We start from the raw sequence: 12,181 nt of genomic DNA on the forward strand, positions 1-12,181 counted from the left end.
AAACAAAGAGCACTCGGCCGTGGCAGCGGAGGCTCACGTCCCTTATTTAATGTATATGTATGCTAAGTTTGTTAAAAAAAATTAGGTTTTAGCAGACACTTTTAGTATTAGATTTATTCAAACCACATTTATAATATACAGTACTGTGCGTTTTCCAGTACTATACAGTACTAACGTTTTAGGCACCAAAGTAAATTACACTTATCCATTTATCTCAGCAATATGAGTGTTCTTACCGGGACAAAAAGCACCACATATGATTTGAACAGATGCAAATAAACATAAATACAGTAAAGCATGACAAGGAATTCTCATTTTTAACTAAGTATGTTGTATCTTGTGAGGAACAAAGTGTAGAGATTCCAGATTTCTCAGCCAGCATGTGTATATTATGTTCAGTTCTGTCAGCAGCTCACCTGATTTACCAAATTACCAATTTACCAAACCAGGTGTAGATATGATGAAAAATAACTCTATAAAACTCAGATGAGGAGAGATTAGGAGATGTTTTAAGGAGAACAGGGCTGTAAAAGCTCAACTTTTTGTAAAATTGCTGTTTGTATTCATTGTAATACAAGTGTTTTACTGAGCTAATGAACACTTCCTGCACAGATAAGCAGCTTTTTCTTTACTGAAATTCCCACAGGTGCCTAAAACTTTTGCACAGTACTGTATGTTTTGTTCAGAAATATGTTGTTCATAACAGAAATATTTTTAATGTAAGAAATTAAATTGTGCAATTTACGGATAATATATGCTTTCAAATAAGCTTAGATATTGATGATTTTTATACCATATCAGCTTCTGGAGATGCCTGTCGCACAGGGAACCTTGATACTGCTCCCTCTCCCTGTACTCTCCTCTCCCTGTATTCTCCTCCTCAGCCTCTCCTTTCTCTCCTGCTGCATGCTGTTTAATGTCGTGCGTTAGCACGGGTCTCTGCATTCTAAATCATGCCCAATCACAGAAATAGTGCACTTGTACACATGTTGTGTGTTAACCAGTGGTAAATAGTGCACTGTTTCTGTGATAGGGAGGGAGTGATTTAGAATGCAGTTAAAGCCACCGCTCTCCCCCTCCGCTCAGAGAACAGCCACTCCTGAACAGAGGCTGCGCTTCTGATTGGTTGTGAGTCTCTGTGTCAGGACCAATGAGAGTCACAGCCTCTGTTTAGAAGGAGTGGCTGTCCCAAATACGGGACAATTCCATATTTCACGGGACGGTTGGCAACGCTACTCACACTCGCCACCATTTTGTTTTTCTCTGAAGCGAGCTAGAGAAGCCAGTCGCAATGCATGATGGGATGCAGTACACCACGAATATAGCTCTCCATGCACACTGCGAAATCACTTCAAGCTAGCCAGTCGCGCCAGTCCCTAGCTAAGTAGCAAGCTGCACCTAATGGCAAACAGTGTTAATGCTGTGGATTGATAGTCTTCCTTACTGTCATGTCTGGTGCTGAAAGCACTCCTATGTCTCCCACACCCAGCTCTATGACACTTACAAAGAAAAACTTAGAGTTAAACAGCAGGGCAGATCAACTGCTCAGATTAATTTGGTGTAAAAGGTGGGGAAAAGAAACAGGTATTTTCAGCTGTTCTGGTATGATAAAGTGAGCTGGCTGACTGGAAGTGCTGTAAGAAATAAAATGTACTGTTGGCCATTCCTCTTGATGAAACCATCAGAAACCATATAATTTACGCAAAATAAACCGACACATGTTAAGATGCAGACCGAAATTGAGTTTCCCCTCCTTGAAAGACCAGCATCCGCCACTGGTACACACATACACACACACACACACACATATATATATATATATATATATATATATATATACTCTCACATAGTGTAACTCATAATCCAAGTTTATTAAGAAATAACCTTGAGAAATAACTAAGGTATGAATATAGTTTGAGGGATATAGAAATTAAGTAAAGCTACATATACAAGATAAAACAGAAATAATATACGATACAATATATATAATACAATCTAAATATTTTTTAAAGAAAATTTACCATTTAAATCATATCATTCTGTACATGATCATCAACTGCAATATGAAAATATCTAGACATACATATTCCTCTAAATGCATTTGAAGTTTTGCTCCTGTGTTTGATAAACATACAAACATTACTATATTATAAGATATTTTATTATAATCTGCTGGTAAATGACTGATATTTGCTATGATCAAAAAGGTAAGGATGAAACAGTACATGTATTTGAACTGAACTATTGTGGTATAAATGACACAGTTACACAGAGAATACACTGCATACTAGGGGTGGGCAATATTATATCGTATACAATATATCGTGACACAGAAATATTGTGATATTACAAATCCATATCGTGATAATAAGGCTGTTCTGTCTTAAAAGTAATCTATTATTTACTGTGAAGCTTTAGGTGTATTTATTGTATAATTGTTTTAGTTTGCAGTTTGTATGCATGCACTAAATATTCTGCAATATTTTTTGCTGCATTATATTATTTTATGCGATATTATTTATTTTGCCACATTATGATTATTCTGTTATACTATTATACTATATTCCTGAAATGAATGAATTATTTTAGTTTTCCTATATCGCCAAGTACATCGTTATCGCAAAAATACCCTGAAATATCGCGATATTATTTTAGAGCCATATCGCCCACCCCTACTGCTTACATTAAACATGTTCAATATATGTACATTATATATTATTGTTCCCTGAGTATAATAACCTTTCACTCTTTTAAGACTCAAAAACATTGGCTTTATGTTTTCTCAGATCATGATCTTTACATATAACGCAACATTTAGCATTTCCAATGACACCTTATCAATCTTTCTCTTCTCTCTTCTTCATCATTCTATCCTCTCTGTTCTTTTTTTCTATTCTCTCTTTCATTTTCTTCTCTCTCACTTTTTTCCTCATCTCCATTTCATCACTGATTGTCTTTTCTGACTCTATCTTCATTTTTTTGAGTTCTTCACCCATTTCATCTTCTCTCTTTTTCTTCTCTCTCTCTAGTTCCTCCCACATTTTATCATCTCTTTTTTTCTTCTCTCTCTTTAATTGTTCTGTTATTTGCTCCTCTCTATCTTGCTTCTGTCTCTCCATTTCCTTTTCAATGTTCTCCTCTTCCTCTTTCTCCATTTCTTTCGTCAATTTCTCATATTCTAATTTCTTATCATGCTCCATTTGCTTCCTGATTCTGATCTCCCCTATTTTCTTATAAGCCTGCCTTGTTACACCTGCTCCTACACCTGCTCCTACACCTGCTCCTACAACTCCTCCTACAGCTGCTCCTCCAAAGAAACCTAAAAAACCTCCAGCCACAGCTCCACATCCAGCCCCGACTAGTCCTGCAAACCACAAACGTGTCTTATTTCTTTCAAGAAATGATTTGAATTCATCTCTAATTCTCTCCTCTGTTTTAATGTCAATTTTTATTTTTTCCTCCTTGATTTTTTTCAGTGTTTCTTTTTTCACTTCCTCCCTGATTTTCTTTTCTGTCTCTTCATTTATTTTCTCCCTATATTTCTCTTCTATTGTTGGTTTCTCTATTTCCCACCTGACTTTCTCATCTGTCTCCTTCTTAATTTTCTCTATTTCCTCCTGTCTCTGCGCTTTTTCTCTCAGATTTCTCTCTTTTTCCTCCCTCTTTACTCTCTGCTCCTCTGTCATTTTGCATCTCTCTGCATCCTCAAACATCTCATTGGAGTAGCAGCTTCCTCCATTTATGCTGTCTATCTTCTCCAGAAGATCAGTGACCTGCTGCTTGTTCTCCAGATCTTTATTATTAAACACATGATATCCTCCACACTGATCTATCAGCCTGCTGAGAGACTTGTTTTCTCTAATCAGTTTCTCCACACTTTCACCCTCTAGCTGATCTCCGTGAGTGAACAGGATGATGGTGTATTTTCTCATCCCTTCTCCAAATATCTGCTCTAATTTATCAACCACCTCCTCCTCCTGCTGTGTGAATCTGATATTAATGGGCTGAACGTAAAGGAAGGCGTGAGGTCCTGGACTGGACAGATAAACACTCATGCCTATCTCTACAGCCAGATCCTCAGGAGACATATTTGTATCAAACAATCCTGGAGTGTCCACCACACGCACTCTCCTCCCTGCTACCACTGCCTCCTCCATCTCACACTGAGCTGTAACAGAAGATGAACTGAACTGAGATTTGAATCTGGTCTCTCCCAGGATGGTGTTTCCTGATGCACTCTTCCCTGCTCCAGTCTTTCCCAGCAGCACAATTCTTCTCTCGGCAGGATCTTTCTCTGGGTGAACTGGAGTTGTCTGAGGCAGCCTTTCTGGAGCTGAGGGTGAAGAAAAATCAGTGTAGAAAGGACAGTTGCTCAGTTTGAAAGACAAGAATTAGTATATCTAACAGGTTAGCCCTTTAAATCTGTTATCTGATTTAGAAATGCAATCCAATTTTACAGAGCTCAAATCACATATGAAATTTGCAGTTGTCTAAACACAATAGTCTGACCATGGTTATTTAATCCACTACACTTTAGTAAATGTTCTGTAGTTCTTCACACTAACAAATGTGTTTCAAACATAGCTTATACTTATACAAATATTTTTAGAGACTTTATAATACCTTTGATTTTGGTGTATATTGTATATTTCTTATGAAGTACGATTAAACCCAGTTAAAACATACTTACCCATATTGAGTGGACTCTTTTTTATTTTCTCAATCAGTCGTTTTACTTGATCAGGATTGTGTGTTCTGTTGTTGAAGATGTGGTATCTGTTGTTAAATCTCTGTATTACTCTCTTCAGCTCCTCAGTCTCTTCTATGAACTCTTCTACAGACAAACCCTCACTCTCCAGCTCATCTCCTCTGGTGAAGAGGATCCAGATGTTCTGGAGGAGCCAGTCTGGTACCATTCTCTCAACCAGCTCAACAGTTTTCTTCTCTTCTGGAGTGAATCTGTCAGCCTTCATCACCAGCAGGAACACCAGGGGGACTGATGAGTCTAACTGGTGGAAAGGCTTGCATTTCTCCTTGTTGCTTTCATTTATTCTGTCTGGACCAAAGAGTCCTGGAGTGTCGTACACATCCAAAGTCACTCCATCAAAAATCACTCTCTCCATCTGAACCTCTTGAGTTGTAGATTTATAGCTTCTTTTAGATACAAAAGCTTTCTTCCCCAGTATGGTGTTTCCTGTGGCACTTTTTCCATCTCCTATTTTCCCGAGAAGGATCACATTAAAATGCAATGAAGTATTCGTCTTATTCTTCTTAGCATAATCACTTGGATGCACATAGTATACATTTTGCTCAGGACTGGAGTCCATTTTCAGTTTAAGGCTGTAAAAATAGAGACATTACTATGAAATCAGCAATTTAGCAAAGATGTTCCAGTCCAAACAGAAATGTCTGCAAAGTAAAATGCTAACAATAATCTTGCAAGTTTAGTATATACACATATTATATATGAATTTGTATTGAATTTGTGACATGAGCACTCCAAAGCAGTATATCATTTTTAAAAAGTTCCTAGTTTTGTAAAAATATTTAGTGTAGTTACAAGTACATGTGGATACAGTGAACTTTTTTAACATTTTGTCAACCAAGCTGGATCAGGAGTGCAAAGCAGTATTAAGACAGTAAGGTGTTAATCAGTGACGTGCACAGACATTTTGGGGGGCAAGTGCTTAGGGGGGAAAAAGGGCACTTTTTAGTGCACGTGGAACACTTCATTTTAAAAAAATTACACGCCCATGTTGAATGAAGTTTGACTTTTATTTGTAACATTCTCTAAACGTTTTCAATGGAAAAATGTCACACCACCAACTGATAAAATACATATACAAACGGTACGATTTTACTTGTTGTGTGTGTTACCTGGCTGGTGGGACACGGGGGGGAGAAGAAGCCTATCTGTTGCCGTGCGTGCTGTGCTGAAGACTCGCTGAACTGAACTGCTGCTGCAGCATCTAATGTGCCTTGTGTGCGACCGCGCGGGGTCACGTGACAGAGGAAGAGAGAGGTCGGGTGTGTGCGAGCTGATTTCAGGGCATTCTGTTTTCACTCGTTTTTAATCGCTCAGGTTTTCAAAAGATCATTTCAAACCTTTCAAAAATTTGAAGTCCTCCAAAAAAGGATCGTTTCGCTCAGATCAGCTGTACTATTAATGAGGAGACAATGAGGACCAATCACGGAGCCGGTTCAGGTATTTAGTCCCGCCTCTCAGTAGAAACAGCCAATCAGCTTGCGCAAGGGGGGTGGGTGGGGGGAGCCCCTTCCTCGCTGTGAGATTTAGCAGCGGGATCTGGAGGCAGCTTCAGCTGATTTTAAAACAAATCTGCGTATAAAGTGATTTTTTAAAAGAAAGGTAACAGAGCTAACCATGTAAACTGTGATGATATGTTTCTGATAGCTGGTTAAAAATACACGTCTCTGAATCAGCACACAGATTAAACCCACTGTGATTAATAAACTGCAGCTGTGTAGTCAGTTAGCTTAACTTTGGAATTAGATAGATTGGGAGTCAAGGTTAAAGAAAAAAAAAAAAAAACTATATATGTAATGTTCAACTTGCCCTGTACCTGATCAGTTAATCACTATTTCATCTTCAAACTGTGTTTATTAATTTAGGATAACAGGACTTACTGTGAGCTAAAATGAACAAAATTCATTTTCTGCCCCAAAATTGTGTTTTCCACCTGACCCAGCTGATCAGATAATAAACAGTAATTTACTGAGTTTACCTGTTAAAATCCTTTAGCCCCCTATGGAGCCTAAATTAATCATGTATATCCAGCAGTGTATTAGACACATCATACCACCACTTACTTTATTAAGTGCATGTAGTTCACAGTAAGGCCACATGTCCTGACGTTTATAAAAATCTCTATGAAACGTAAAGTTACATTCTTTTACATAAAAGGACACCATTTTAAGAAGAGCTCTCAGTAGAAAAAAAAATAAAAGCGTGGCAGAAAATTTAAATATACAGAATTGACATGTCAATACTTAATAATAATAATAATAATAATAATAATAAAAACCAAATCTGTTATAATATTTTAAATATTAGGTGATAACTGATCAGTTTTTGTTATATGTATATAATTCAGACATTGCATGCATATTTTTTTTCTAACAACAGTAACTGTAACATGGAGTAACATGTTTAGGTTGTAAAATCACCTTATAATAATAATTTACTTTTAATTAAAAGTAATTTCCACAAATGTTGTTCTAGGAAACTATAGGGTGGGCTTGGGATCATATTGGCAAATGTGTCCCCCCCAATATCAAGCCCGCTCCTACACCCTTGATGTTAGAGGAGGGGCAGTAAGAAGAAACAGAAGCGGCAGAAAGCGGGACCGGGAATTTATGCGCAGAGAAACTGAAGAGTCTCACTGTAGCTGCTACAAAATGGGTAAAAATCACAGACATGTTCACTGCTCTTGCCTCCACGTCCTCAGCAGCAGCAGACAGGGAGAGCAGGCTTGTGACAGAAACTGAGGGGAGACTGAGTGGGAAAGTGTTGCACGTAAACAGGTAACGTTAGTAAAGTTAGGATAACACAACGACTTTTAGGTGATGGGGGTAACGTTAGCTCTGTTACATGAGAATGATGAGATATGGCGATTGATCAGTATCAATATTAATCTGTATTTGCATACTTCCCAAAATCTGGTAGTCATGCCCCCTTATTCTGATAAAATAGCAAACGGTCAAGACTGAGACGTGTTGGATGAGCAGCAAGCTTCCTTTTTAGGCTACATCATAGCATTTTAGATATTTAGGTTAAAGGTGTGTTAAAAGGCTGCATAGTAGTTTGAATTTGTAGCCTCTATGCTGTGGTTCAACATGTTTTAAAAAGCACTAATAATAATAACATCAAACTGATAAACTATAAGTAAGCTTTGCAATTTAAGCATGACTAAAGTAAGTGTAAAAAAAGTATAAAAGTAATATTAGCAAAATAAATGCCCACCCTGAATAAGAGTAAGACAGTGTCAAGTTTTTAAGACATAGTTGCATTGCATGAATTCATAAAGCAGCCCTGTTTGTAACCTGATACAAATACATGTTATAGCTGTTTAAAAGATGAAGCACCTTTAACCTGAACAATTAGAATTGAGCTGTTATATCAGAGAGATTCAGAAAATACATATTAGAGATGATTTTAATAAAAAGGATAAAACATCAATTGAACTACACAGAGCAGACAAAAATGGTGGAGTTAATAATAGACACTAAACTAGTGCTGGGCGGTATGACCAAAAATGCATATCACTGTATTTTTCAAGATTCTGGCGGTTTTACAGTATATCATGATATTTTTATTATTATTTATTTATATATTTTTGCATGACTGGGCTTTTATATAGGCTGTGACTCTACTGTTTGGAGTAATATCAAACATTAAGGCTCTGATTAGTATTGGGTTTACTTTGCCCCGCAAAAGAAAAACAGCTAAAGAATGTAAACAACAGACCTTAAAAAGAGATACACCAGCAACTTTAACACGGTTTCCTTTACAAAACTAAATATATTAATAAATAATTTAAGCCAGTAGAACCATTACAGTTTTAAAATCAGACACAATTCCCTACTTTCCCACAGCTGGGAACAGCAAGTTAGAGTGATAGTATTTGAACACCCAGCATGTTTCTATGGTTCACCACCCAGCACTACATTAAACTTCTTATATTTAATATGTAGATGATACATTATGCTTATGTAAACCCACATAAATGAATTGCAAGTCGGTTGTGGACCGCTAATTATGAGGGGCCGGTCTAAACCAAAAATGCCAGGGCCTATTTTTTGTCCCAGTCCAGCCCTGGCAAGTATTATTTCACTATTTACACCATGTCCAGACACTTTTTTTTTTTTCAATTTTACACCAGAAATTTTTTTTTTTACACAAAAAATAAAATCTGCAATTTGTTTATTAAGCAGGAGTATAAATGCACTCTCGATACGTACAAATAAACAATGTAACTTTCCATTTTTTATATATCACTCAAAAGATAAACTAAGGAGAGTGTACAATTTTACTACTAAATAATTATTATTATTATTTCATATTGTGAAATTGTTCTTGGGGGTTCACATGGCTAATAATCTCTCTGGTTCTTCCTCATTTCTTCCATCGTCAGAAAAGCCCATTAGTGACTGCTAAGGCTAAAGAGAGCTCATTTCAGCCTAGCAGCCCTAATCACCTTGTATGGAGGGGCCATTGAGAGTGTGCAGTAGCATCTCTCTGTGGTATGAGAGCAGCAGCACCTCCGATGGACAGGCACTAAGAACAGTGGTGAAAATAGCAGAGAAGATTAATAGGGCCATGCTGCCACCCCTTGGAGATCTGGCAAAACAACACTGCTAACGCTTTTCCACCGACGTGGAACACCGGCACGGTTCTGGTTCACGAACCTTATTTTTAACCGGTTTGCCGTGTTTCCACCAACAAAAGTAGGTTTCAGAACTAAGAACGTTCGTTCGCAGCTGGCACCAAAGAATACAAGGTTTCTCAGCGTGAACCGTGACGACATCTGTGGGCGTGTCTGAGAATACACAGTGGTCTGCTGTATTTAAACACTGAAACATAGTAATTACTCCGGATTTGGAGTTCTCCGGAGTTTCAGGATAAACTTGAAGGGAGAACTAGGAAGGAGAAACTCTACGGTAAACTAGAGGAGGATTTATCTCGGGCAGGATACGTTCGCACGAAAGTGATAAACAAGCTGAAAAAGCTTAAAAATTGAGTGAAACTGGGCGGGGGAGTGTACCGGTGTTTTATGATGTGCCGGACAGCGTGTTGGGCAGTAGGTCAGTTAACCAGATAACTGGTTAACGCTGAATTCGGCCACAGCAGCGGACCAGTGCAACCCTGCCTCTCCGACTCCGTCCACAGCAGTCAATAATCATGTGGCGTTTTGACGGTTCCACTAAAACTGGTGGAAACGCGGGTTGGTTTTATGTGCTACTGTAGTTAGTCCTGCCTATATGCCGCTCTTAAACAGAAGTAACTGAATGAAACGTTAGAAAAGCCCTGACTTTTTAAAGATTAAAATACTCGTTTTTCTGGAATGGCACTTTCGTGATTTTTTTTCCTTTATTGCAGTAATTGCGTTAAATCCTATATACGTATGTGTGTGTGTGCCATATATATATATATACACACACATACGTATACAGGATTTACTGCAATTACTGCAATAAAGGAAAAAAATCACGAAAGTGCCATTCCAGAAAAACGAGTATTTTAATCTTTAGTAGTAGTAAATAAATGCTGCTTCAGCTGCTGTGTTTTCTCCCCGCTTCTCCGTTCTGTGAGGCTAAAATGTGAGACGTGCAGATTTTATACAACAAAATGTCGGACTGGGGACTTTCTTACTTTCGATTTCCCGCATCTCTGAAATACACAACCACCGGACACACCAAGCTTCAGATTAAAAAAAAAATCACGAAAGTGCCATATATATATACACACACACACATACGTATACAGGATTTAATGCAATTACTGCAATAAAGGAAAAAAATCACGAAAGTGCCATTCCAGAAAAACGAGTATTTTAATCTTTAAAAAGTCAGGGCTTTTTCTAACGTTTCATTAAGTTACTTCTGTTTAAGAGCGGCATATAGGCAGGACTAACTACAGTAGCACATAAATGTGTTTAAACTGTTAATATAGTATTTTGTAAAATACTTATACACATTCAGCTTCACCGCTGTTCAGAAGTTTAAATCGCGCTACGTTTAACCGGTAGCACCGCAGTTTCCGCCTTCTTTTAAAAGATCTGTTAAGGTGATTGGCTGCAGTAAAAATAATGGACAGCTTGGTCTGTCTGAGGATTGGCTTAATAAAAAGTGATTGACAACGAAAGTGTAGTATCTGATTGGCTGCAGTCGAAAATGATTGACACATGCTCCGCCCTTCAGCCACGCCCACTTGGGCTCCGGTCTGCAGCATTACATAGATGCACAATCCCCTGACCAAACTGTGATTTAGGATGAGCTGGAGCTCCGGAGAGTGAAGGAAAAGCAGCAACTATTGTTCAGCACCTTCAGGAACTCTTTTCAAGACGCTGAGAAAACTAACTATTCCAGGTGACTCTACCTCATGCAGACACTGAGATTAAAATACCAAGAGTGTGCAGATCTGTCCTCAAAGATAAATGTGCAACTTGGAAGAATCTAAAATATACAACAATTTTAACACTTTCTGTAAATAATTCTGCATGTGTTTCTGTATATTTACAATGTGAAAATTCTTTAAAAAAAAAAGAAAACATCTTTGATGAGAAGAGATGTGTCCAAACTTTGTATATGCATACAAACTTTAAATATATAAATAAAGTTTGAATGTATATATAAAGTGTGTGTATGTATATATATATATATATATAGTCCTGTTTGACTTACCTCATAGTAAATAAATGCTGCTTCAGCTGCTGTGTTTTCTCCCCGCTTCTCCGTTCTGTGAGGCTAAAATGTGAGACGTGCAGATTTTATACAACAAAATGTCGGACTGGGGACTTTCTTACTTTCGATTTCCCGCATCTCTGAAATACACAACCACCGGACACACCAAGCTTCAGATTATGTCTCCTGAATATGTAGCCTATAAAACTGTAGCATGGTAACTGTAAATATATGACAAAGTATGAGTATAACGTAAATATAAAGATAATTATTTAGTAATAAAACTGTACACTCTCCCATCCCCCCACCTAGTGTTCCTGCTCTGTCATGTGACTCTCATGTCTTTGTGATGGTGTATTCTTCTGACGCAGTAACTAATTCAGGACTGTGTTGTGCACAGACAGGCAGTGTACTTTGTGTTTTCTCCCCGCTTCTCCATTCTGTGAGGCTAAAATGTGGGACGTGCAGATTTTATATAACAAAATGTCGGACTGGGAACTTTTTTACTTTCGATTTCCCGCAGCCCTGAAATAAACAACCACCGGACACACCAAGCTTATCTACATCTTCAGATTATGTCTGCTGAAATACTCTCCCACCCAGGTCATATCATTACAAATAAAATAAAAATATTTCCATTTGTTAGTGCTGTGTTTGTGCTGGTTTGTGCAGCAAAAAATAGCGCTTGTGCTGTTATCATTATTGAAATATTAAAAATTTCATTTTCTTACCTGTTATGTAACACAGCCCCTCATTTGTG

The 12,181-nt window shown here is 37.7% G+C and overlaps 1 protein-coding gene across 1 annotated transcript; it reads right to left on the bottom strand.

Annotated features, from left to right (window-relative positions):
• Positions 1 to 2,301: 2,301 nt before the first annotated feature.
• Positions 2,302 to 5,327, bottom strand: LOC125799299 (GTPase IMAP family member 8-like). The gene is made up of 2 exons (XM_049475683.1): positions 4,691 to 5,327; positions 2,302 to 4,333 (listed from the first exon to the last, which is right to left on the bottom strand). The coding sequence occupies exons 1-2, from the start codon at positions 5,325 to 5,327 to the stop codon at positions 2,838 to 2,840; spliced, it is 2,133 nt and encodes a 710-aa protein (XP_049331640.1). The 3' UTR covers positions 2,302 to 2,837.
• Between the last annotated feature and the right edge of the window lie 6,854 nt (positions 5,328 to 12,181).

This window comes from Astyanax mexicanus, chromosome 3 (assembly GCF_023375975.1).
Source record: "Astyanax mexicanus isolate ESR-SI-001 chromosome 3, AstMex3_surface, whole genome shotgun sequence".
Taxonomy (NCBI): domain Eukaryota; kingdom Metazoa; phylum Chordata; class Actinopteri; order Characiformes; family Acestrorhamphidae; genus Astyanax; species Astyanax mexicanus.